Source organism: Sebastes fasciatus, chromosome 18, assembly GCF_043250625.1.
Source record: "Sebastes fasciatus isolate fSebFas1 chromosome 18, fSebFas1.pri, whole genome shotgun sequence".
Classification (NCBI taxonomy): domain Eukaryota; kingdom Metazoa; phylum Chordata; class Actinopteri; order Perciformes; family Sebastidae; genus Sebastes; species Sebastes fasciatus.
Window position 1 is genome coordinate 20,537,713 of NC_133812.1, and position 27,993 is coordinate 20,565,705.

A 27,993-nucleotide genomic window follows, 5' to 3' on the forward strand; every position below is an offset into this window, starting at 1 on the left:
GACCTTGGTAGGTACGACTGTTGGCCTCCTTTTCATACCAGTAGCGCTGAAAGAAAACACCACGTTTCCTAGTAATTGTGTTGTTTCCTGTCCTCTTTCACCGTCCTTGGCGACTTTATTTGCAGTAAAACAAAGAATAAACTTGTTAAAAAAAAAAATGTTCCATCGCCCTTTCATCATCTGCTATTTGCTGTAAACTCTGAAAGTACTGGTTGTTATCACTAGAACATCATCTTCTTGTGTTCTTGCTGTAAAACAACTTCCCTTTGTGTTGTTGTGGTATAAAACAGTGCAGCAGATTTCCTGCTCAGTTCAACGCTGAAACACTCAGGTCAGGTCAGCCGATTAGACTGTTGTCAGGCTGTTAAATAGGCGTTATCGGTCATTATAAGCACCATATATGTGAGTCAATAGGGGCCTACTACGCCTACTAGTAGGTTTTATCATCTATTCACATGGTAAATCATCAAAAGAAGGTTTAAAAGAACACGACAACGACCTATAGTGACCGTAGTAGTTATGACAGGAGCAGAAGCAGAAGTCGGTGTAGTATAGAAGCATTAAACTCTATATCGGGTGGAGGGTGGTGGCGTTGGATGGGACACAAAACACAGGGATTTCACCCAGGAGACTGGGGTTTGCATCCTGTGTGAAACCAACAACGTGTAGTTGTCTTTGTGTTCACAAGCCTAAAGTTTCACTTTCACTTTTGAAACGTAGTTATTTTAATTAACTAACTACGTTGCCTAAACCTAAAGAAGCCTTTTTGTTTGTGTTCAAAGTTTCGCTTTCACTTTTACAACGTAGTAGGCATAGTAGGCCTCTAATGACCCACATCTATAGTGTTTATAGCGACCAATGATGCCTTTTTAATACCTTGATAACAGTCGAATCAGGTGCTCAGGAAGAGGCAAACAATCTCCTCAAAATGGTCTCATTTGTTGACAGCGATTAGAGTGATATTTGAAAATTACCGTGGTCATGATCTATGTTTGTTACAAAGCAGCAGCACCTTTGTAAAAACGTCAGTACTGATTGTTCTTCTGATGGATCAGCGCTGATGGAGATGAGATGAGATGGAGTGGATATCATCTTTGCTATGTGGTCAAGTAAAGCAGCTCATCAGAGTGCCCCTGTGTGTGGTGTGTCCACAGGACATCGGGTCCTACCTTAATGAGCGGGTTGATAACTCCTACGTTAGGACTGGCGTTGAACACTTTGTTAAAGTTGGTCTCCCTATTGACGAGCTCCAGTTGGTAGAACTTCTTATCGTCCTGGAGGAGAAAACCATGTGAGCTGACTGAAGACTCGCGGGACTGTGAAAAAGAGTTGTGTATATCCAATCGGTCAAAAACAAGATCTTCTGCTACATTATCTGAAAGCTGAAACATAAACAGGAGATGGAGTAATTTCTTTTTCACACTTGCTCTTGTATATAAGCTCAATCACACACGCACACACATTACCTCAGCAGCAGCAGTTACCTACCACCAGTTTCTTGACGAGAGATTCCCTCTCAGACACCATGTCCTTCAGCTCAGCGATGATCTGCAGATCCTCAGGACGACTCTCCCTGTTCCTGAACTTGTCCTCTGTTCCTTCCAGCCTGTAACACAAAAACATACAAAACCATAAATACGCTGCAACAGAGCTCCAATGAACAGCATGCAGGCTTAGACATAAAGCCGGGCATTCACTGTACGATTTACGAAATGTCGTTGTGTAATTCCTACTCCTACTATACGAGCAGATCGTTTGTGATGTAAAGCCAAAGCTCACGATTAATGTGCTCACACTGTACAGTCCGATAGTCAGCCACGACCTCACATTGTACGTGTAAAGTAAAAAAACAAAACAGCCCCCGTCCGACGGCCGGTCGGGGGGAGTTAATCGGTGCTCGGTGTCCTCCGTACACTGCACAGTAAACGATGCCCGAGAAAGATGAAATTCGGTCACACTCTAAAATGAGTCGTGCGGCTCAAAGTTCGGGCCAGAAACGAGCTAAAATCGTACAGCGAATGCCCAGATTTCGGTAAACACAATCGCAGTAGTGGAAAGTACATTTACTCAAGTCCTTTTACTTTTACTTTACTTATTAGTAAACTAGTATTTCCCTTTTATTCAACTTTATACTTCTACTCCACTGCATCTCAGAGGGAAATATTGTACTTTTTTACTCCACTACATGTGTGACAGCTTTAGTTACTTTACAGATCACGATTTTTCTTTTGTTTGTGTTCCTTTATGTGTTGAGAAAATCCTCCTCTTTCTTAAGCTAAATAAACAAAAAGAAAAGCCTCTTGGATCAGCTGGAGAATATATCCGCACAAAGCTGAAAACAGGGCTGTTTTTCTGACACCATGAAAAGTTGACTTTTTTAGAGATATGTGGTTCTAACAGGACAGCGACACTACCAACATATAATGATCTTATAGAAAATGATGCATTGCTGTAGATTAAACTACCCAACAGGATATACAGGAGTTAAAAACATCTACAGCAGTAAAATGCAACATTAATGCAGGCTTAATATTAATCCAGAAACATCAGATATAATATGGAAACACTGACAGGGAACATTTTACGGCTCAATCAATACTTTCGCTTATCATAATTTAAGTACATTAGATATGTGTGCAGTTTCATCAGTGTAAAATATGCAACATCAAATATCAATTACACATCAAAGAAGAGCCGGCGTAAGAGCCAGGTGAACTTGATAGATCTTGCACTATGTAGTGTGTGTGTGTGTGTATTAGATGGAAGTATTTATGAGTTAAGAGAATTAAAGGCATGTACTACAGGGAGTAAAACGATGAGGGATTAGGTTTTCCTTTTTCATTAGCTTTTGATCAATAAAACAATAATTGTCCCCGGTCCCTTCCCTTTCCTGCCCTCCTCTCTCCTCATCACAAAAACCATTAACGGGGTTTGTACGTTCAAATAAAAAACACAGTTCCTCCGGAGGTTGTTTTTGTTCTGTGAGTTATGAGAACTTTCAGAAAAACGACCGGTCCCCTCAGAGAAATCACCGCTTGTGTAAAACCTCTGATCCACTTCATATTCGGTGACATTTTCCCAAATCGCAACACATGCTAAAGATTGCCGAGCAGAACGGGCATTAACCGGTTCTTGAAGCGGAAAACAAGGTGACACTGTTGGCTGGGAAATGACTCATATTTTGAAATGAAAGGAAAAAAGCTATTGAAAGCCTCCATTTGGCAACAACAGCATGTAGTTTAGAGAAGTAATGTACTTTGAGTTTCAGCTTTCAGTTTTAGAAATTTGTATTTAAATGGTACCAACACACAAGCTATGACGCAAGTCATCAGTTGCCCACTTCTTTATAACACATCATTGTGTCAACAGTATAATTTGATACATGAGTTTTAATTTAGTTTGGGGTATCTATCTATCTATTCATAATACTGCTATTTTTAGTTGTGGTAAAAATGAAATTAATAATTTGGAGGACGCTATTTTTTATGGAGGACTAAAGCTGCCATTATAATTAATAAATAAATGATTCAATAAATAAATAAATGAAATGATAAATAAATAAATGCAGAAATAAAAGTTAGTAATTTGAAAATAAATATTCACAGAAATAGGAAAAATAATAAATAGCATTTATTTATTTGACAAAAATATTTTTGTATTTGTTTATTTTCATATTTATTATTTTTATTTATATTTATTTCTGCTTTTATTTATTTATTATAATGACAGCTTAGTTTATTCCTTTGTACATATTTACTGCCGTATTTATTTATTACTTGTATATAGTACCAATACAACTATATATTTTTTATACTCTTATGTATTTGTACTACTGTTTAACACATGTGTGTGCACCGTCAGGATTGATATTTAATTTCGTTGTACACAATGACAATAAAGGAATTCTGTTTAGTCCTCCATCATTTTTCCCCCTCTGAGATCCAAAAATATAAATTAAAAATAAATCAAACCAGAACAAACAAAATAACAATCTGAAATAAGTGTCATTTTTGGCTGTAGAGGTGTTTCTCAGCATGTTTAGCTGTGAGCCTATTTCTGTTTTTTACCAAAACCTCATGTGACAGTGAGCTAAGCAGCCTTTCACTTCCCACGCTGCCACAGTACAGCCCACTGAGGGATATCTCTGTGACATTTATGCCACAGTGTGAAGTCACACTTTGGTAAAGGCCGAGCATCACGGCAGCTTGTCTTCCTGATAAACTGCGGTCTGTCCAAGGATTGTCCACCGTTGTACCGGAGCAGCTACTGGAGCGCTGCTCAGTGATACTGATACATACTGATCTGCACTTTCATCAGATATACTGTCTGCTGCTGTGCTGGTCCTTCTGTCTATCTCTGATAGCCGATTCATCGTGTTCCTCCTGTTTGTCGGACATTTTCTGCAGCTCAAGCATCACAATCTCTTTTGCTGCTCTAGCTGTGTCTGTGTTTGGCCAGAGTGTCCTCACTCCCAACTTGTCAATACGGCAGCTTGTTTAGTCGCCCTGCGGGTCAAACTACGACACTATACGTACTCTAGCGTTAGGAGACCGTTTTTTGTGTCTTTTTGGTGAACACGTTAGCAGACAGTTGTCCATTTACACATCCAGAAGACACAAAGCAACACTAGCAATGCCAATGGAGTTATGATATTCTAGTAAATCATAATGGCCTTATAAAGCTGCATTTATCAGTTTTTGGGCTTACCAAAACAAGCTAAAATCACACTTGGCATGTTCTGGCCTTGTGCAGCTGCCTATTTACACATCAAGCAGACACGGAACAACATTAATATTCACCATCTAGTTGTTAACAGGTAGTGTGCAACAGTTCTATCAGAGCCTTTTTGCCTAAATTAGCCGAAAACAAGGGTGGTGAATGTGCCAACACTGAACCAAACCCCGGCCTCCTGGGTGAAAACCCTGTGCTTTGTGTCCCATCCATCACCTCCAACCTCCACCTCATATGGAGCATCATGCCGTCTATACTACAGCGCCTGACTTCTGCTTCTGCCATAATTACTGCGGTCGCTGTCGTGTTCTTTCACACCTTCGTTCAGTGATCTACCATGTGAAAAGATGATAAAAACCTACTAGTGGGTGTAGTAGGCCCCTATTGACCCACATCTATGGTGCTTATAGCGACCAATAACGCCATTTAATGGCCTGTTAACAGTGTATGGTTCAAGTAAAGTTGTAAACCAAGAGTGTGTTTTTCTCCACACCAGAAAACGAGACAGCATGGGAGTGATGTGCTACGGGAGCTTTAATCTAATTATCTTTAACAATAACTTTGGTCAATAATCTCTGTCATACATTGACAGCAGGATCTGAGGCTAACACTTCCAGAGAGCTCACTTGTTCAGTAAACTCTTCAAATGGAAGCAGGACAAATAATATCTTCTCTAATGGAGTTCAAATATTGAGAGGGTTATATTCTGCTTGATGTAGAATGTGTTGTATATACAGTATATCTTCGTACTGGCTGGTTGAACTGTGGCTGAATGTCCTCTGGGCGGGAACACACTGAGGCCAAATGTTTGGTGTCCAGCTATTTTACGCCCGACTGCCGCAGCATCAGCAACCCTTCACTGGGCAGGAAGAGCCTCTGTGTCACCCAGCTGGAGTCTCAGGGAGTCTGGTGTCACCCGTGGCATTCATCATACGTTTGAGTATTTTTGTCTATGATCACATGCAGAGAATATTTCCAGGGTTTGGACAAATGCACCTGCTGCTGTCGCGCGGCTTACATTCAAGCCATCAAATTGATTTTCTTCAACACAACCTGCAGGGTGGGAAGTCCACATCTATCCACTGCATGGTTAAGCCGATAAGAGATATTGGACGAACACTGCGGCTCCACACGTCAGTAGTGAAGCTGCACCAAGACGTGGTTTTTCTGGGAGTAGTTCATTTTTTGGTGAAGGTGGTGTCTGTGATAAGATGATGATTTTTTGGAGTCTCCAAGGCACTGGACTTTAATAAAACTCAAAACTGACAATGACTGATGGTCAAGACGAAGTATTGGGTGAGTGCTCCGGTTTATCTTCACTGCCTTCTGGTTGTGTTTTGTCAATTTCTGTCATTGCTGCAGTTAGCACTAGCAAACTCACTGTACTGCATGTTATTTTTTTTAATTACATTATCAATTCTCCCCATTTGCAAATAACACAAACCCTAACTGTAAAGACATTTTCAGTGGTTGGCAGCAGACCAAGTAGCCAAATATAGCAGGTTGTATCTTAGCAATACAGCAAACAATATGACACAATGAATATAGTAAGCTTATCTAACTAATATAATGAACATGATTTACTGTCCCAGTCTGGAAAATTAAACTCCAACAAACTTGTTATGTGCTGATTCCAGTCAGACAACAGGGATTTTAACCTCGCTGATCATCGAAACACACTTCATTCAAACTCAACAGAAACAGCATAAAACTCATCAAAAACATCTTTGTTAGTCTTTCCACTGTTCCAACAATCACCAACTCTGGTTTGGTTGAAATAAACCCTTAATTCACAGAGTTAGATGTGAAAAGTAACCGTTGTTGTATGCGCTTCTCAAAGCCACCAGACTCCATTGACGGAAACAGTCATTTTACCTTGCCGATTGTAAAACATTTCATTCAAACTCGACAGAAGCAAAATAAAACTCATCAAAACCATCTTTGTTAGTCTTTCCACTGTTCCGACAATCACCAGCTCTGGTTTGAGAGTTTGAAAGAGAGACTGAATAACTAACGGATTTAAAAAAAATAAGTGACCACTGTAACATTTTCACTGTTTTCTAAGCCTGTTAGAAAAAAAAGAAAGTCATAATCGTCTACTGGCAAAGGGAAAGAAATCTATCACCTATTTTTAGCGGGTTTTCCCGTGTTTAAAAAACCTGCATATGCTCGCTAATTTTGGTGGAAGAAGGGCATAAGAGGCTTTCATACTGTAGGTCCCATAACATACAAACTTCAACAATAACTTGCAGTCTGTTTAAAGACTGTAAAGGCAGCACTATCTACACATGCCACAGACAGCTACATCTTTTAAAAGGCTGTGTGATTTGTGCGGTGAGACTGCACTTCATCCACAAGTGATTCTCACAAACCACAGGAAATAGGGACATTAAGCTTCATAAATTTCCAACACTGAGCCATCACTTTCTTTGTCATGATGAAATCTGGCTCTTTGACTTTGCCGTCTGCGTCATCTGAGAAGAAATAGGTGTTTTGGGTATTTAAGGGGCTCTTGCTTGGCATCCAGAGTCTTTTTTTTTTTAATCTTGTGAATGTTTAACTGGTTATGTAGCAGAAGCAAAAGCATTGTTGCGTACAGTTTAATATACTTCACGCACTGATTTCAGAACTGTTAAACTGTAATTATGTATCAGGTGTCCGGATGTATGATTTTAACAAGCTGGAATATTGCTGATGTGACGCGACTACAAGCTGCATCTCTAGTTGGCATGATGACCAAAACCAAAAACAAACTGTAACCCGCAGACTCCCAGAGGAGCAAAACCAATAAAGACACAGACGCAGGACACAATATTAAAATATTCATGAAACCTAAATGGTGGAGCATTCTCAGTGGCTGTTTAGGGAGAGGGATTTTTAGAGAGGGGGCGAGGCTGTCGTCAGCACGGTGATTAATTAGGAGGGAAGGGACGGGGCTGCTGGTTAAGACAGATCTGTGTTTTAGTTAATTAGATGGAAGACGGTGGATTATCTCTGGGGACGGTCCCAGAAATGCCTTTTTCTCGGGTAAAGTGAAGAAACAGCCAGAGAATAAAAACTGCTGACCACTCAAGTAAATTTGCCCCAGAAAACCGGTCAGAATAACCCAGAAAGTAGACGTGTTTAGTCTGTAAACTTAATCCACTGTACAGACATGATGATGGCGCTACATGAAAAGTTAAGTTATCACCAAAGTTATTCATCCAGAGGGGGAACATGAATGTCTGTACCAGATTTTATGGCAATCCATCCGATAGAGTGCTGCAGGGATGATGTATTTTTGTACACAGAAGTTATAATCACACTGGTTTCCTCAACAAAAAGACAATGGGATTTTTCCATTGGGTTTTGAATTATTGCAGAAAATAAGCTCTCTGGCAAACAAACGTGATGAAATATGATTTTTGAAGTGAGAATACATTTGCCAAAAGTAAAAAGCTAGCGTTAGGCTATGAACGAACTACACCACGGTCACATGAACGTGAGTATAAACAACGAGGCTGTAAAGGAGGACGAGTCGGCGTGATGACGTTTAGTAGTCTCATTTAGCCACTTGTTGGCAACCGTCTTTTTTAAGACATGTAAAAGCTGCAAAATTACAAAACAAAACAAAGATCTCTTAAGCTTGTGTTAACCACAGACCTTATTTTAGGCATCTAACTAAAAACTAGGGCTATCAAAGTAAACGTGTTAACGCAAATTCATTTTAACGCCACTAATTTCTTTAACGCATTAATACAAATCGATCTTTTACGGAAGTTGTAGCGGGCTCAGTTTTAAAGTTGTAGTGAAGATACTGGTATCATATGAAACTACAAAACCTAAGGAATCCATTGATACCAACCATGTCATACTAGCTTGTCGGGTTGGAGGTTAAATAACGCTCCAAACTTGCGCTAAATTTTGGCGAGGGAAAACTGGCTTGGCCATTTTCAAAGAGGTGAAAATGGTTTCTATGGGTACCAACGAGTCTGCCCTTTACACACATGACCATTTTATGATAATCCCATGCAGTTTGGGGCAAGTCATAGTCAAGTCAGCACACTGACACACTGACAGCTGTTGTTGCCTGTTTGGCTTGAGTTTACCATGTTATGATTTGAGCATATTTTGTATGCTAAATGCAGTACCTGTGAGGGTTTCTGGGCAATATTTGTCATTGTTTTGTATTGTTAATTGATTTCCAATAATAAATATATACATACATTTGCATAAAGCAAGCATATTTGCCCACTCCTCCTTGATAGGAGTATTAAATACTCAAATTTCCCTTTAAGGTACATTTTGAACAGATATAAAATGTGCGGACAATCATGTAATTGAAAATGGGTTTTAGGAGTCATTCCGGTAGCACTGTTTTTGTGGTTTGTATTCATTCAATCAAACATTACAGCAGTAGTCTTTGCATACACACCTGGCGGAGATCTGCACTCTACTGAGAGCACTTTTATAGTTATGTTGTTAATTTGCAAATATAATGGAAGAACAAAAGAGAAAACGGCCCGAACAGCGAGCACAGTAGTTGATTCTACTGCATTATAAATCAACAGAGACAATATCGGAACATTTCTAGGTCTCTACTTTTTGTATCAGCATCTGTCCAATTGTCCTTGTATTGTATGCGAGACCCTCTTTAACTACAGATCTTGTGTATTACTGTGTGTGTGCTGTAACAAAGTGTTTTAATGTGGCATTTAGATGTAATAACGGCCCACAAACATTCAGCTCTATATGAAAGCATATCCTCTTTAGTCCAGCGGGTGGCGCTTTGCTCTCAGCTGAGTCAGACTAAAAGGAGGTCAGCTCTGAGGAGGATGCTAGCTCGCTACACGTCTCCTGACTCTCACACACACACACCACAGAGTTTTCCATATGGCTTTTCCTTCTTTATCTCACTCTGTTAACTTCTGTCTCTCTCTGTAACTGTACCATTTTCTCTTGAGGTTTGGTTTAGATCATTTCCCTCATGACTTGGCATCATCCACTGCCCACCGGCAAAAAAATTTACCTTTCAACTCCTCCACTCTTTTTTCTTTCTCCATCCATCTCTGAATCTCTGTCTCCACCTGCAGTCATTCATGTCACATCCCATACACTCTCTTCTCCTCATTCTCTTTAGTTGTAACCATCCCCACAGCTCTCTCTTGTATTCTTTCACTCTTTAGATACACTACAGCAGTCTTTCCTACAGTCTTTCCTACAGTATCCTCACTGCTTGTCATCAATAATATAAATCTCCCTCTTCATATTCAGAAATAAAAGACATTTCTTCAACTCCAGTATCATGAAGCTAAATGTCTTTGATCCTTTTTTCATGGGAGTCTATTCATCCCCTTTGATCTCTGCAAGTTCTTCAAGTTCTAACTGATATTTGAGATGTAGACTGAAGTTACTCCATACTGTACAGTACGTTTGGCCAACCATCCAAGGGGGTTGAAATCTAGTTTTCCATATTGATACCAGTAGAGCTGAAATCAATATTTTATAAGACCAGGGTCTGAAATTAACTTTTTTCACTGGCTTCACTCAGATGCACTGCGGGCTACTGTATATTGACTGTCATTTCCAGTAAATATCACAATATGAAACGTGTGTTTTCTGTTTAAAAAGTAGGCTACAAACGTAGATAGCAAGTACTACTAACCCATCTTTGAAGTGTTTACGTCCGGTCTTCCAGTCTGATATGGAGCACAGAGCTGATATGTAGGTGGTTTGTTTACATGACGTAGAACAGAAGTGCATATTTAACGCATCCAGTAAGGACACGGTGTTACGCAGTGATAAAACGATGTTCAGTTTTTTGATTCTGCTCTTTTGATTTACAGAATATGCAAACATTGTCAGAAGAATAACATGTTCAGACGTTATCTATAGTAATAATAATGGTCCTAAATGATATAAAATTGTATAGTTTAGTATGACTTCATTATATAGACTGACTTCCAGTGTCCCTGTGTATTAAGTTGGAATGAGTTGTCTGAAAAACACCTACTTGTCAGACAAGTCCAGACAGTTTTTTAAATCAAACACTGCAGAACCATGTGTGACAGTGTGACTACATGAATATGGATTCAGGAGCACTAGACAACACTGGCATTTGTGTTTCTTTTTTTTTTTTTAATCTTTGATTTCATGGAGTAATTTTATCTTTTTGTGCTTGTCTTTGTTTTTTGCAAATGGAAATACGTCGTTTCCAGAAGAATGCGGCTCAGGTACAGATTGAGGTTGCGACGGTAAATCTCTCTTGGTTGCTGCCTTTTCATGGCGAGCCATTTTCGTCATGCACCGTCGTGCTTGCTGCAGCTGTTTATAACGTATGACATGAGCAATATGATTAGCTGAGAAGAATGTAATTCATCACAGCCGCCTGTGTATTTATACCGCACTTCACCTGACGCATACAGAAATAGTCTGCCTGGATGCGTCTGCTCCGATATGATTAACAGTTTAGATATGCCCTAATTTATATGATGCCGTCATTTTGTAAGTTATTGCATGGACAAAAAGAAAAGCGCAGTGTTTAACTTGTTTTTCCCACATTTGATCATCTGCTCGACTAGAAGATCCAAAGTGCAGAAGATAAAGAGAGTTAAATCTGTAGAATGAACGCATCGTCTGCTATCCTCCCCAGAGGAAACCTGTCTGTCGCTTTAAGCTTCCACTTGGCACCTGACAACACACAATTGCATTATCTAGGACGAATAGGTCGACCTGAGTTAAGAATTATATAAGAGTTACTCCTCTGAGCCACAGACCTCCACTGATGCAAAGCTTTCTGAAGACCACACAAAGCACAGTGTGTTTACGGTGTGTACTTACAGTATCTGGAGGGCGGAGATCTTGTCTTTGAGAACTTCCTGGGCTTTGTTGAAGTCTGACAGCATGTTCTGCGTCTCTCTGCTGTGGACGGCGCTCATTTCGGCGAGCTCCCTCTCGTGCCTCTTCGTCAACTCTTGTTCGTGAGCCCTGAAGGAGAGAGAAGAGTGGACGGTTGAGTTTAGAATATGAATGACGATTTGAACACAACCAGCCGTGGTATAACAGCGATAATACACTCTCAGGTGTCCTGATATAGAGAATAACAGAGTCAACGCTGTGCAGTGGTGGGATAAGTATTTAGATCCTTTACTTGGGTAAAAATGGTGGGCAGGCCCCGACTTATCGGTCTTATTTGGTGTTAGTTGACTAAAATTTCTTTAGTTGATTAGTAATTTTTTTTTTCATGCTGAATAATATGCACGATATAATGCATGATAGCCACTGAAAATAACATAACATAGCCTTTTAAACATTTTTATTTCCGTACGTAAACTTTGCAGCCGTTTTCTTTACTTTTATTTTAAAATGTATTAATTTTAATTTAATTTAAAATATATTTATGTATTTGTATTCCTATTTTAATAGACCTTTGATGCATTGCCTTATGGTGTAATTTACTGTATATATCCTATATTGGCTGAAAAGTTGTATTGTTTAAACTGTTGTTTGTTGTCCAATAAATTATCTTAAAAATGCTGACATTCAATTCTGAAATGTCAAATTGATTATTGTCTATTTTTCCCATTCTTCCGTCCACAGACGACATTCATTATTTGGGTCCAAATGAGATTTGGAACCATCAAACGCTATTTTGTCGTGGGACACAATTCAATGTAACACTCATTTAAAGTGGTGCTTTTGTGTGGATCTTTGTGGAGAAACTCAGTTTTACAGATCTGTTGATTAAAATAACTAAATCTCAAACCAATCAATTAGTTGACTGTTAGTCGACTAAAAAAGGTCTTTGGTTGAGGACAAGCTCTAAAAAGTAGCAATTCAATAATGTAAAAATACCTTCCTATTCATGAAGCTGTTTGAATGAGTCAGGAATAACACATTTTTAAATTGGTGACATTTCCCTTTAAGACTTAATCAGGACCTGCAGACTCTCGTCTCTCTGTCCGTCTCTCCCAGGAGAAGCGGACATAATGGATTGTTCCTGAGAGGAAACGTTGGTGAGATTAGAAATGGGAGATAGATGCACCGAATGAATCCCTAGAACATAATTGTGTGAAAACATACCACGAATGTAATTAGATAGAAATATGATTTTTTTGCACAAAATAACAGCAGAACACAATGAGACGATATGGAAATGCACCAATCATAAATGTGGTATGACTTGATGTACAACGTGATGTAAAACACATGCACAGAAAGTGTGTGATTAATTCTCCTTCTTATCAAGTATGTTGCACATGTACAGTGTAGAAGGTTTTTTTGCTGCGGGTGGAAAGGAGCTAAAGAAAGAGGACGATGATGGAAAATGGGAATAAAAGATGATAATAATTAAGTGAGGAGGAGAAAAAGGCTGATGAAAGGGGATGTGAGGGATGAAGAAGAAACATGGATGTCTGTCTGCCTCTCACTCTGACTGGGCCAACTCTCCCTGAGGGGCGCACATCTTATCTCTCTCTCTCTGCTTCCTCTTTATTTATTTATTTATCAGCCTATTTTTATCCCTGTGACCAGGATTCAGACGGGGAGTTACGTAACACAGGGAGAAATGTGCTGCGCATGGGCCTGCAAGCAGTGAGAGAGAGATGGAGAGATGGAGAGAGAGAGAGAGAGAGAGATATAGAGAGAGAGAGAGAGAGAGAGAGATAGAGAGAGAGAGAGAGAGAGAGAGAGAGAGAGAGAGAGAGAGAGAGAGAGAGAGGACGCATATACATAAAGACTAGCAGCGCATGAAGCCAGCACAGAGAATGAAGCACCACGGGAGCAGTCGTCAAACATACACACACATATAAATACATGATAGATTGTAACGAGAAGCTGGACCACATCACACATACAGCACTTCAAATATTCATAAGATGCCGCAGGGAACAACATGATTATAGATTCCATTTTGTTTTTACCCTAAATAACCTTCACACTAATCAATGGGCTGCTGACACCGGTGGAGAGACTGAGAGAGACAAAGACAGAGACAGAGACAGAGAGAGGGAGAGAGGGAGAGAGGGAGAGAGAGACAGAGAGAGAGAGAGAGAGAGAGAGAGAGAGAGGAGAGAGAGAGAGAGAGACAAAGACAGAGAGGGAGACAAAGACAGCGAGGGAGACAGAGAGAGAGAGACAAAGACAGAGAGGGGAGAGAGAGAGGGAAACAACGACAGAGAGAGAGAGAGAGAGAGAGAGAGAGAGGGAGACAACGACAGTGAGAGAGAGGGAGAGGGAGACAAAGAGAAACAGAGAGGGAGACAGAGACAGAGAGACAAAGACAGACACAGAGACAGAGACAGAGACAGAGAGAGAGAGAGAGAGAGAGAGAGAGAGAGACACACAGAGAGAGAGACAGAGAAAGAGAGGGAGGGGAGAAAAAGAGAGAGAGAGAGGGAGACAGAGAGAGAGAGAGAGAGAGAGAGAGAGAGAGAGAGAGAGAGAGAGAGAGAGAGAGAGAGAGAGAGAGAGAGAGAGAGAGAGAGAGAGAGAGAGAGAGAGAGAGAGAGAGAGAGAGAGAGAGAGAGAGAGAGAGAGGGAGACAAAGACAGAGACAGAGAGGGACACTGATTTGCCTTGTCTGTGCTTTTCTCTCTTTCATCTCGCTGTGTTGTCATGAGGACTGGAGGACAGTAGGGTTACAGAAACTATCATCATCCGAATATAATAAGAGAAATCAAATTTAGCAACATGCACTGGTGACAGGAGAACAGAATGAGTTGAGTGTGGACATTTCTGTGTGTTTCTGTAAAACAGGGTGTTCAGCATAGTTGCCAACCCTCACGATTTTCCCGGGAGACTCCTGTTTTTCCTCCCGGGGTCACAATTCTCCCGTATTTCTTTTCCTTTACCATATCTCAACCTGTTTGTGACGCTGTACAGCGCGTATAAGTGCTACTGTTTCCACCCGGACGACAATAGAGAGAAACAAAGTCTCTGAAACAAATTTTTCTCCACTATGGTTTTGAAATCCTCTCTATTTTTGAGGTCTCAAAGTTGGCAAGTATGTTGTCAAGGCTATCCTCAAATGTCAGTGATAATGTGTTATTAATATTCCTAGTGTTGCTACCCTTTAGACCCTTTCAGTGCCGCCGTCATGATTACGTCACGGTGTTAGCTGGAGTCAAAACAAAGGAAAGACTGGAGGTACAGTAAGCACGAATGTAGTCATCTTGCTGTGTTGTTGGGGTCCAGAATCAATATCACATACATTTTAGATGACAAACGATTCAAGGCTGTATTGAGCTACAATGTCTACAATATTAGCCTAGCCTTCTTAAGTTATTATTGCCAAAAATGCAGGCAAAGACACAAAAAAAATAAGGATCTCAAGGACCACCACTCTGAATTCATGGGAAAGATATTCAGCAGGTTGGTTGCCAGGTTACAGCGTATCAAGATGAACTGCATTGTGAACACACTGGTCTAGTACTACTGTGTGACCATGAATATTTCAGAAACTAAATCTGACACTCAGATATGAGGACGATTCTTGTATCAGACATATAAAAAGGATGATGTCAGTTTGGCAGCTACTGGCTTTTTAAAAGGATATGAAGTGTTAGAAGTCACTTTTCCAATATAAATAATGGCACATGAATGCACCACACTGTCAGGGTTATTCAGATTAATCTGTGCTTTCAACTGCAATAACTTAACCTTGACATAATGTAACACAAAATTAATGTGGTACTATGTAGTCTATCATCAAAATATCTTCACTGGCTGAAGTGTGAACCATCATTTCAGTATGTAATGTGTTGTGTTTCAGTCGTCATACCTGATCTGCTGATTGGCTTCGCTGCGGATCTTGAGCACCTCCTTGCCCTTGAGCTCCAGCTCTTTAGTCAGAGTGCTGATGTTCTCGTTGAGTGTGTGGATCTGGTGGTCCAGCTGAGCGATGTGGTTCTTCCTCCTGGAGACCTCCTCCTGCAGCTCAGTGATCCGGCCCAGCAGCTCACGCTCCTAGGAAGGAAACAAAAAAAAATCAATGTTCATTTTCTTGGTTTAAAGAATTGATGTCCCACAGTGTTATTTACCCACTAATGAGTTTTAATTACTTCTGGACTCCTTGAACAAAAATTCAAGGACTTAGCAATTTATTTTTTAACCATCAGTTGAGAGCACACTTTGACATAAACTGAGAGGCAATGCATGTCTTATCATATCATAGTAACACTAACTTATTTTTGCTGTCAGCATTCAGTTTATTATTGACCTGTGATGATTGAAATAACAAGACAACACCTGTGTACAGCTTTTATACAATTGTGAGGCATTGTGAGTAATATTAAACCTTTTAAACCAAAACTTTTTTAACCTTTACCCATTTTAATGAGGTAAAAACTGCCAAGCCAATAAACTAAACAAATGAGACGATGGATAGTGAATACGACTGTCTTTGTGACATTGTACACACAACGTGCAGGATAGTCCAAATAGTTTTGGTTTCTTGGTAAATGTACTGTATTATATTTTATGTGAAATGCTATGTTTATGTAAATGTGGGTGGACAAAAGAAGCCTTCACATGACTTGTAAAGATGAATCAACATCTTTCTGAAACAGTTTGAACAAAAGCCAAATATGATAATATATCCAAAAACATAGGATTTAGAGCAAGTCTGTTGTGTTTAATTACAATGGGTGTATAGTCATGGCTGGCTTAAGGTATAGGCCATATAGGCGGTTGCCTAGGGCACCACCTTCTGAAGGGGGCGCTGGTGGACCTTCCTCATTTTCAGCATTGGGGTAACAAATTAACAGATAAATAAAGAAAGAAAGAAATACACTTTTCTAACTAACTCTTGTCGTAGTAAAACTGATTCCAAATCCAAATTTCGCCTCAGGCACCATAAGGGCTCTGGATGTACAGTACAGAATAAGCTGGCCACTCAGTATATTGGTCGGATTTTGACTATTGTCGCTACTTGTATTGTGAGATAATACAAACTAGAAGGGCACTCTGAGAGCGCAGACCTCCACCAAGGCCATATGCCCTATCTCTCAATGTTAACGACAGTGAACAATAATGCGTGTATCCGCCACGTGATTCAGATCTGCTCCACAATTTAATGGGTTCTTCCTTGGCCCGCGCTACATCTTTCCACCAAGTTTCATGAAAATCGGGCCAGCAGTTTTTCCGTAATCCTGCTGACAAACAGACACACAAACCAAACCGACCTCCTTGGTGGAGGTAATAAACTGGAACTAAAACTAAAACAGTTCTCGGGCAGAGTGTTTGAAACGCGTTTACTCAGGGATCTACTGTTTGTCATTGACAGCACAAACTGAGCCCATACAGTAATTACATGAGATGATTAATGAGCGAGTCAAAGTTCCAGACTGGCTGTTAAATGCTGGTAAACTGACAATGAGTGTAAATTAATGAACTGACAGTGAATGGTAATATTCATTACCATTCACTGTCCAACCATAAATTGTAATCATAAATACCCATGTGTAGACTCTGCCGCTCTTGCTGTTACAATGAATGGTTCCTATATGAATCACAATAAGTATTGCACTTGACTTTATTACTCAAGGGCCACTTTAGAAAAGGCTTAGACAGAACAGTGCTATGACATCTCTTAGACCTTTGATTTATAAAAGGATTAGTGATATGTGCCGGTTATTATTTTTTAAAGAGGTAGTGTTGCAGTGTTGGTATAAAAATGTATACTGTAAAGCAAGAAAGTACCGGCTCACATGTCAAACTGTGAAATAGATTTAATTCCTTCCCAAATATGCCGAAAACCAAATTTCAATCAACATCAGCACGAATGCAGGTGTTCGTCTGAATCACTCGGTTATGAATTAGAAGTGTTCTCCAGAATCCCTGAATGACGTCTATGTAAACCAACTACCCAAATTACTCACGACCCCCCTGCAGAGCTGTTCTTTTCTTCTGAGCTCCACAGTGACACAAGATCTGGCTTATGTTAGATGTGATTTCAAAGTGAGAAAATTAACAAGTGATTTTCTCAACAGGGTGGGAGAGAACAACGCGTAGGTTCATTCAAACACATGAAGACAACACGTAACCTGCCTGATAAGAGTGTCACTTAAATAAGTGACTCACTACTTCTAAAACTTAGTTTAAAATATTAAAGTTTAAAGTTTTTTTGTTGTTTGTTGCAGTACTGGACTGTGAGCACCCGCTTCAGATGTTATCAGCCGATTGAATGGGCGTTATCAGCTGTTATCAGCCTCACCTGCTACACCTACTAGTGTCTTCAGAAGGCTGTTATCTGCTATTTATACGGTTGATTACCGATATGAATACAAGAGTGGCCATAGTAATTATGACGGGAGCAGGTGAGATGGTAAAAAGAGCGACAAAGTCCGCTTGGGGTGGCAGTCGGGGGCGATGGATGGGTCAAACAAACAACAGACTTTCACCTAGGAGATCGCTGTTCTTACGTAGTACTTATTTTAACCCAAACCACAATCTGTTCCTAAACCTATAACCAAGTAGTTTTGTTGCTTAAACCTAAATTTATTTTCTTTCAATCCACAACGTTAACTTTCACTTTCATAACATGTCACAGTAGGTGCAGTTTGGCCCGTCTGAAGCATTACAATGGTAGTGATAACCGCTGATAACGCCCATTCAATCGACTGATAACATTCAAAATGGATGTTGTGAGTATGAATATAATAATCCATCTAGTTTAAAGGATAAGGCTGACAATATTCAAGATTTTTCTTATTGTCAAATCCCATAAAAAAAACAAAACAACAACAATGAATTGATCCCTCTAACAAGGATATCATTTTAGCCTGATATATATATATATCTTATTCCTGAGTGCCATAGAGCTCCATCGTTGTTCAAAAACGATTAAAAACAGTGAGCCACACTGTTGCACTGGGTGACATGTTTCTTAATTATGATGAACATGGGCACCAGAGCACCAAATGTGTATTAATCCCCGGCTGAAAATAGTCCCCGACAAAAACACCATTTACTCCTGTTTGGGTAATGTTTCATAAAATCTACAGCGCCCAGCTGTTTTAGGAAATTACAGAGCATTTTTGAAAAATTAAACTATGCATGTGTGACTGTTTTTTTAATGTCTTCAGCAGGAACCAGTGGGCTCGGGGCCACAGACGGTCCAACCTTTTGCTTTATGATACCATTACTTCACACATGAGATGACGAATGAAAATGTCAAACCCAAAAAGTGCAAAGAAAGATGGAATCATGACAACGGATCTGAATCTGTCAGGCCCCTTCACCAAAACACTGACACTAAAAATAAGAGTTGTTTTTGTGTCTATGTCTCGGTCTGAATTCGAAGCCCAGTCTCTAGGAAAAACCTTTGGCATTGTACGTTAAAGTACAAATAAGATTATTTTTGCTGCACAAGATGAAATCACTTTATAGGATTTCAAAAGTTCAAAACAGCTTTACCTTGTCATTAGGATCTACCAGCCATCAACATGCAAAGCTGCCAAGTTAAGTATTAAAATCCACCTGATGATGGGGAGCAGAGTGGGTCTCGTTTGCCAAAATTGATCATTATGATTAAAGAGTTGAATGAAGAGGCAAAGATGTGATCTGAAGACTCCCAGTAGAGGGCCACTTAACTCCACCACAATCAGATTAACTATTGTCAAGTTATTGTCCACTTATGATTCCCCATTCTGCAAAAATCTAATTTCACTTGCCTACATAACAATTTGTGCTGTGTTCATATATCCAAAAGCCATAATCTTGTATAATAGCATCATGGTCACAACCTCCTGTCTCACTGTCGGTCTCTATCTGAGTCTCCGTCAACATCTTAATCAATTTAATGTCATTGGCTGATTTTTTGCTGTCCATAAGCCTAGCGATGCAATTAAACACAATGGGGACAGGGCAGATTAATCTTTAATGACTCATTTACTCATTTCTCTCCATCTCATCAAACTCCTGGCGTCATGAGGGGATGAGAGGAGGCACAAAGACAAAAAACACAAGCAAATGGGAAGGGGAGGAAAAACGATGGCAGAATAAAAGAAAGGAACAAAGAGGACAGAAAATGTATTTCAGGGCATTCAGGATGATTTGAAGTATGTGTTGCATAGGGACTTTTTTAAAAGATAATCTAATCAAATTACAGCAGATAAGAATGTCACAAGAGCCGATACTTCGGTACCAAGTCGATGCCAAAATTCTGAAATATGACGGTACTAATTTTTCTACAGTACCACAGATACCGTAAGGCTCGAGACTAACGGCGTTCTGTCATCCCGGGAATGATAAAAAATGTCCTTGATAATGCTCCATTGTGAACAACAAATCCGTTGAAATCGACAGGAGGAGAGCTAGTTAACGTTACCTGTTAGCAGCCGGTGGGGCAGCACAGTCCTGCTTGGCTAAATAACAGACCTAACAGCTAACGTTAACAGAGGTTCCATTGAGTTACATCATGATGCGTTCAAGCTCTATTCAGTCAAAAATTTGTATTTGGCGAAGGTAAATTATAACGTTATCATAATGTGTTCACATGTAATCTTGTAAAAATGTAGTTTTTGGTGAGACACTTAAGGCGGATCATCAGATATTAATAATGAATTCACAAAACCCAGTATGCAAACGGTAATAAAGGAGTGTCTGTTGAAGTACATGGGATTTCATGTTTTTTACCGTGGTATCAAATTGGTATCAAGAATTGTGGAATTTCACTGGTATTAGTATTGACTAATACATTTCTGGTATCGTGACATCCATGCAGCAGATATATCTATTCAATGTTCACATTCCTTGCAGACGACCGGACTGGTTTGGAGCTTTACTGAATCTCTCACACTGTGTCTGTCACTCTGTCATCTCTCTTTCTAATCTCACTTTCCCTCCACTCTATATGCACCATACTTGCTGTTTTGCCAGCCACCCTCTCTATTCTCATTTTCAAGTCTTTGAAACATAAATAAGTTATTTAAATATTTATCAGGTGAGGACATTAGCTGGCCGACTCTCCTGAATCTTACTAAAAATGGAAAAATGTATTAAAGATGACGGGTGGACATTACTTGGCTGGTATCATCCATCCTGCAGGAACAGATAGTATGTCATATAATTAACTGGTTCTTTATAGAATACCAGTAATGTGAACCTGTTTTTATATTGCGATTGTGTTTATCATTAGTTTCAATGAACAATTGTAATGTTGCACTGTCTAAATAACATCCACAGTCTGTTAACAGTAGAACAGATCTACTGTGACACACTGAATAATCATCCGTCTTGAATTGGATCCAATTTAAATCTTATGGAGTCCTACTTGAAAACACTATTTTCTGCCAAAGTTAGAGCAGTTTCAATTATTTCACAAGAAACATTTCTGTATTTCTTTTCTATGTGCTCTCCTCGCTAGCTGAAGTTGAAGTGGGTGGGACTTGCCCTGGGTTTCGCCTCTCAAGCTACTTACAGTCCACTCTACCTTATTATTGGAGGTTGTTGAGGCTGTATGCAGCCTGAGAGGCAGACAGCAGACACCACTCAGGGCTGACATGAGCACTTCCACCTCCTCTGCAATACTTCACGTAAAGAAATAATTATCTTAATTAACAGTGAATATTCTCCAAAAAACGCTAGAATTGAGCATGAATGAAATCAGTAAAGATCAGTGGCCAACCTCCGGGTCTGAAAAGTGAAGCCAATGCTGAAGTGCCTTAAACTTGCATTCTTTCTACTAGCCAGCAGGGGGCGACTCCTCTGGTTGCAAAAAGAAGTCTGATTGTATAGATGTCTATGAGAAACTTGATTTATTACCTCAGTAAACATTGTAAACATGAGTTTATGGTCTCAATTGCTAGTTTCAAGTCTTCTTCAATACAGCATGATGTTCATTTAGTAAATTATGGTCCCATTTAGAGTCAAATAGACCATAAAGCAGGGTATGCTTTAGGGCGTGGCTACCTTGTGATTGACAGGTCGCTACCACGGCGTTGTCCGGTCTGGGAGTTGTCTGTGTTTTCGTCCCACAACTTTAACCCTTTCACAGTGTGTTTTCAGTACATGAAAGGTAATTGTAACATTTTTGTCGCCTAAAAATGTCTTATTCAGCATTTGGTTGTATTAGCTCCACCCTCTCGTGTCACTTCTGGTTGCAAAAAGCCAAAATTGTGACGGTCAAAAACGCCAGTCCACAAACCAATGGGGTGACGACACGGTGACTATGTCCACTTCTTAAATACAGTCGACGGTAAAGATGCAAAAACAACTTCATCTATCATAAATTATCTCTGAAACATGATTTTATGAAGGGTCTGTGCGTTAACAACACAGAGGTTTACATTACATCTATATTTCTATTTTGCTTGTTATACTACGGAAAGCACAATAACTAATTTCATTCTGAAACCAAATCTTTGCCCTTGAGAGGCTTTAAAGTTACTGGAGATTAGTAAAGTATCTTAGCAACTATCAGGTCTGCAAATTAATAAACAGCTGGATCCAAATCACAGCTGCACATTTAATGCAAAAAAAAGAGAGAGAAGAGAGGATAAGAATGACAATGTGAAATATTAAAATATTGGACTGGGACAAAAGAGCTGTAAGAGAAAATGACAGCACTTCTAAGATACTTTACTTATACTGTATTGATAAAACATATTTCAAGTTCAGAGATAAAGAAGCACTTTGTCAAAAACACTAAGAACTACATCAAAAATAGAACAATATCGTGGAAATAGAACAGAATAGATACTGGATGTCAAGACATGCTGATGATGTGAAAACTGATCAGACGGCTCTGTGAGATCAAACAAGTGAAATATCTCCAGGGACAGATGACGATGTGTACACACACACACACGCACACGCACACGCACACGCACACGCACACGCACACGCACACGCACACAGACCCTGTACTTCATCAGCCTCTTCCTCCCCGTCTGTTAAGTAATTGGAGGTATAAAAACATTATTTAACACAGCGTGACGACTGTCTGCCGCTGAGCTCTTCCACTCCGATGACTCAACTCAGGAAGTTTCAGTTTATGCGCCATTAGAGCTCCGGCATGGTAAACAAGGAATTAATGTAAACACAAACTCTCGGAGTCTCTGAATCTAAACGCTGTAAATGCAGCATTTTACCCAAAAAGGAAATCTACTTGGTGGGTTAAAGTTTGTGCCGTGAAATCTGCAGGATTATTTTAAAGCACAAAGGGAGATATAAGCAGATGGTGGAAGGACAGAAAGGATAAACTCACTTTTAAATGAGGGTGGCCAAACAGTGACCTATCCTTCCTGAGACACATAATATAACTGCAGTGTTCCTAATTTAAATCCTTTGTTGCATATCGTCCCCTATCTTTCTCTCAGCCCTCATATTGTATGCCTGATTCTCTTCTATATCCTGTCAAATAAAGCTACAAATGCCCAAAAAGTAGTCTTAAAAAAAGAAGGAAAAGTACCAGAGCTTGAACTGAATTGTTAAAGCTACTACAAGGAACTTTCATTTTGTGTTGATTTTGGCGGTCCCTGTGGACAAAAGTGGTAGTGTTTCCGAGCACCAGAGTCCCTTTAGAAAACCTCTCATTATACTGTAGCAGGGTCTGACAGTCTGCCCCAGGCAGTCCTGGTTCTGGTTCTCCCATGCCTCTTTTCCCTCTAGCTAACCCATTCTGCGGTGGACTGGTTTCTGCCGGAGGCACCGATAACGAGCAGCATTAAGAATAACTATTAAGAAAAAGCCGATCTTCTCGCCGATGGTCTCGTTTTCTTATATAGGTCATATAGAGGCATCAGTATTAAATTGAGACTGTTTCATAACCAGTTAAAAGTTCCTTGTAGTACATTTAAGTTGGGTGATTTGTGATGCGTTTGCATGGGAAACAATTTTTTTTTTTTCAGAAGCCAGCTCTAGAAATTAAAGCTCATTTGGTTTAAATATAGACAGTCAGCCTATTGCATCTTTTCTTGAGTTATTCCAATACACACATAGGGAACAGAAATAGGGACTTTTTATAGATCATTACTCAGATAATCATGTTGCTTACAGAATTTATATTATGTAAAAATGACCACTTCCATCACAGGTTTCCACTATTTGTATCTGTGTAGACAGTTCAATACTACAGTGTATTAACTAAAACAAAATAACCAATGTGAATCTACTTGTGGATCAGAAAGAAGCTTTAGTGCTGCAGCAGCGACTGAAATCTGAACTGTTTCCACTCAATTTCCTGCAGCCGTATGACTGACAGGCAGTTCAGACTGTAACACTCCACTATTAGCCTTTATTGACTCCCTATTGCCGTGGCAACTAAAGATGAGAGCGACTGATGGTGGAGAGGGGGGGGGTATTGAAGACCACCAGCTGTGCTTCTCTGCTAGAACATCTGTATCACAACGGCGATGAGAGAGGGACTCATGGTGTTTGGGGTAATTAGTAAGATTTACAAGAGACGGTAAGAGGGTAGCCTGCCGGGGTGTGTGTATCTGTGTGTATCTGTGTGTGTGTGTGTGTGTGTGTGTGTGTGAGCTTGCAGCAGGTGGGATTTGAGGCATCCTGGCTATCTAATTTCTGTGTGACAGCCGACACAGGTAAATATTAAATACAAATAAAAAAGAAACTGAAAAATCTAAACACCTAAACTATTTTTCCTATCAGCAACTCCCATGTTCTGTGAGGTAAAATTACTGTTTTTGTCAATGGAGTCTGGTGGCTTTGAAGAGAGCAATGTAATGGCTTCAGTTCCCCTGTAGGTAATACACTGACTATGGATGAGTACCTCATACAACCCCACATCAAAACACCCAAACTATCCCTTGAAGTGTGCATTACTACAGATTTCTCTTCATGCGTTTCTCACTAGAACAGCATCGTTGGAGACTGTGGGTGAATGTGTTAGTAGCGATAGTAATAGTGTGAAAGAGAGGTCCTGAATGCCTATTTAGAGGTGTGGATGTATTTTAATTACACAATCTTATACTGGACTAGAGAGTCATTCATCACAGTAGCTTTGTTTCCATGCAGTGTGTCAACAAAAGCATAAAGACGGATATAGACAGAGTATTATAATTAACTCTAAAGACATGAGGTTTTATGTGTGCAGCTGTAAATTTCGGATTTATATTCATTAACCCCCTGAGAACCGACTGACTTTACTGCCTTTCAGAGGCTGTAGCAGGTTCAGCTTTAGAGCTAGATTGAATAGAAAACCCATTTTTTAAAATTTGACCTCACTATATAAAATGACCTGTGGTGACCTCTAGGATAATCACAGCCTCATGAAACGTTACAGCCACAAACTAGAGACCTAGAGCATTCAGAGGATGGATGGCTTTCCTAGCTATATTGACAATAAGGGAGTGTCTGAGCAATTTCCACAACAGAAGTGCTCGCCATCCAATCGGCGAAAAGTGCAATTCTTGCAAAAATCTCCAAAATGTCTAAAGTTTTTGATTCCAAATCACAGCATGGCTTTTTCTATTGTGTTCCTCAAGGTCTTGGTGTCTTAATGTGGTATTTTGGAGAGATTATTGATCATTTTTATCAATTCTCTAGTGGTAAAAAATGGTTAAATTTAGAAGTAAATCTATAAAAGACCCCCTGCACACCCTAAAGATTACAAAAACTGGTCAATTGTGGGTCTCCTGGTTTCCTACCTGTATCCGGTTGTTCTCCAGTGTTTTCTCCAGCTCCAGCTTGGCAGCAGCTGACTCCTGTTGGTGGGTTTGTCTCAGGTGTTCGATGGCTGACGCGTGGATGTGGTTCAACTCTGATCGCAGAGAGGCTGATGGGGGAAATGGAAGCAAAGGCCATGTTTCATTTTTGTACACATGAGAAAGAGTTTCAGACTTTTAAAGCTTTTTGAAAAACGCTTGCTCCAACCTTTAGTCTGCTTGCAAAAAAAGTGCTCATTAGAGGCAGAGGCATCTTTATAACTAAATAAATAAATAAATTCTTTTTTTTAGTTTGCACATAAAGCAGAGTGCTTCGGCTGCCTTTACCCAAGTGGCCTTTAATCCTTACGCCAATGAACAACTTTCTTTGCAAACGGTCTAATGGTTTAGAGAGAGAGGCTACACATACCGTTATTAGCTTTCTACTTAAATATAAGACATTCATAATGTCAGAACAAAGAAATACAGCAGTGAAAGCTGACCACTGCAGTTTTTAAATTATGAAAATATAGAAACACATATTCACTTACACCTGAGCACCCGTGTGTATATACGCACACATTCACACAAAGGGAGAGGATGAAAGGAAGTAAGAGAGGGAGAGAGATAAAGAGAAAAAGGTAATAAGAGGATGTCAGGATGTGGGAAGTGAGAGATAGATGGGAGCAGCTCTCCAGTGTCAGGACCACGACATGAAGGTTAATGGAAGACCATTTATCACAGCACAGCACTGGTGTGTGTTCGAACAGGAAACTTGCTAAGACTGAGATTTTTCTGCACTTTCCAGTTGGTCTATCTTAGACTTTCTGCTGATGTTCTCATTGTTTTAACTGTTGTTCCTACATCTCATTATACTGTATACAAAAACACACACAGCTGTAACATCAAAGTGATGTACACATTAATGCATGATCAATACTATTTATAAAAAACATTATATTATATTTATTGTGATTTATTGTATATCATGTTGTTGTATTTTATTGTGTTGTGATTTTGTATGACTGCTACCTTGGCCCGGTCTCTCGTGCAAAAGAGATTTTGATCTCAGTGGGACTTCCTGGTAAAATAAATGTAAATAAATAAAATTGGTTTTTTTTATATCGAAAGAACATACCGTCACACTGACACCCTCAACATCAACATCAAATAGTCAGGTAAAAATATAAAATAATAATATTAATAAATGAAATAAAAATAAAACATTATTATTATTATTATAATAATAATAATAATAATAATAATAATAATAACAATAATAATATATTAATAAGGTGTTTTTTATTTTACCATTTTATTTTTTATAGGTGTTTGTTTGTTTGTAGATCAATTTCACTCATTAATTTTAGCCTGATCATTTCCCAAGAAATGCATAAAAGTGTACCATATTTCCCTGAATTAATTTTATTTCCCTCCGACCACATAGCTTCATCACCATTTCCTGTAACCACACTGCAGGTGTATAGTTGTCCATACTCTCGTCACTCTCCTTGCCTGAAGCAGGTATATATATATTAATCGAGGGCGCTGCCTTGCAGCCTGGTACAAAGTGATCATGATAGATAACTAATATACAGAGCTTCGCCTCAAAAGGGATAATGCATCGGTAATTATAATAACACCCCAGGCAAAAACATCGTCTTTCATGCAATGGTCAATTTTAGGACTTTGGGCTATTTTGCTTCCATAACATGTTTTCTTTCAGACTAGTGGAAAGACGCTGCTGCTCATAACTTGTTACCATTACAGGGCATTATGCTGCCTCTTGTTGTGAATGTTTTGTATTATTCGAACCATATAAAACTGTTCTTTCTGGAGTTCCAACTGCATTTGGAGAGAAAAATGTGTACTTGTACATTTCAAAGTAACGGTCTTATATCCTTATTTACTACATGAAAGGACAGAGGTTTTACTTTTCACTATTTTCTCTCAGTATGACCTCAGTTTCCACAGTAAAACCAGTGCACACTGTGACCACAAACCCCAAATCTGTGCTTCTCAAGTCATTTTGTTGAATAAAAAAATGTGCCAAAAGGTTATGGGAGGGTGAATCTTTTCAATGCATGCACCCACACACAAACACACAAACACACGCACACGCACACACACTCTCTAAGCCCTTACCCAGCATGGCTTTGCCCTCGTCCTCCAGTTCAAATCGGAGTGTTTGCAGCTCTTGTTCTGACTGCTGTTTGAGCGTCTCGATGCTCTGGCGGTGAGCCTCTCTGAGAGACTGCAGCTCTGCATGGTGATGATGGCGGAGACGCTCCTCCAACTCCTGATGGAGAGATGAGAGGGTGGAGGCAAAGGGGGTGGTGGTGGGGGATCAGGAGAGGTTGAGAGAGGATAACAGAAAAGAAAAAAGAGAATAGAAGGGAGAGTGGGAGGGAATCGAGGAAAAGGAAGCGGGAGAAAAGGAGTGAAGAGAGGGAGAGAAAGAGGAAAATTTGTGGATGAAAAGTTTCAGATGTAGGAGGAGATGATGGAGCGGGAGAGAAAAGTAAGAGAGATATAATAATGGAAATGGAAAAGTGAGGCAGGGAGAGAGAGAGGGAAGTATTTTAGCATCATTATAAATCCTCTAGAAGAAACTGGCCAATCGTCTTCACACTGACCAAAACTGCACTGAAACAAAGGTCTGTTTCTACAGTTTCTG

At 39.6% G+C, this 27,993-nt stretch overlaps 1 protein-coding gene across 9 annotated transcripts in view; it reads right to left on the minus strand.

Annotated features, from left to right (window-relative positions):
• The window catches only part of fam184ab (family with sequence similarity 184 member Ab), a 179,289-nt gene that overhangs the window by 9,096 nt on the left and 142,200 nt on the right, over window positions 1-27,993 (minus strand). For 6 of the 9 annotated variants that reach the window (XM_074614722.1, XM_074614725.1, XM_074614730.1 and 3 more), the window contains 6 exons: window positions 27,462-27,615; window positions 25,320-25,447; window positions 15,491-15,675; window positions 11,551-11,697; window positions 1,489-1,606; window positions 1,170-1,316 (listed from right to left, as the gene is read on the minus strand). In XM_074614722.1, the coding sequence (XP_074470823.1) occupies window positions 1,170-1,316; window positions 1,489-1,606; window positions 11,551-11,697; window positions 15,491-15,675; window positions 25,320-25,447; window positions 27,462-27,615 (879 nt within the window). The remainder of the gene's footprint in view (window positions 1-1,169; window positions 1,317-1,488; window positions 1,607-11,550; window positions 11,698-15,490; window positions 15,676-25,319; window positions 25,448-27,461; window positions 27,616-27,993) is intronic. The other 3 variants (XM_074614727.1, XM_074614731.1, XM_074614726.1) reach the window with 1 other exon arrangement.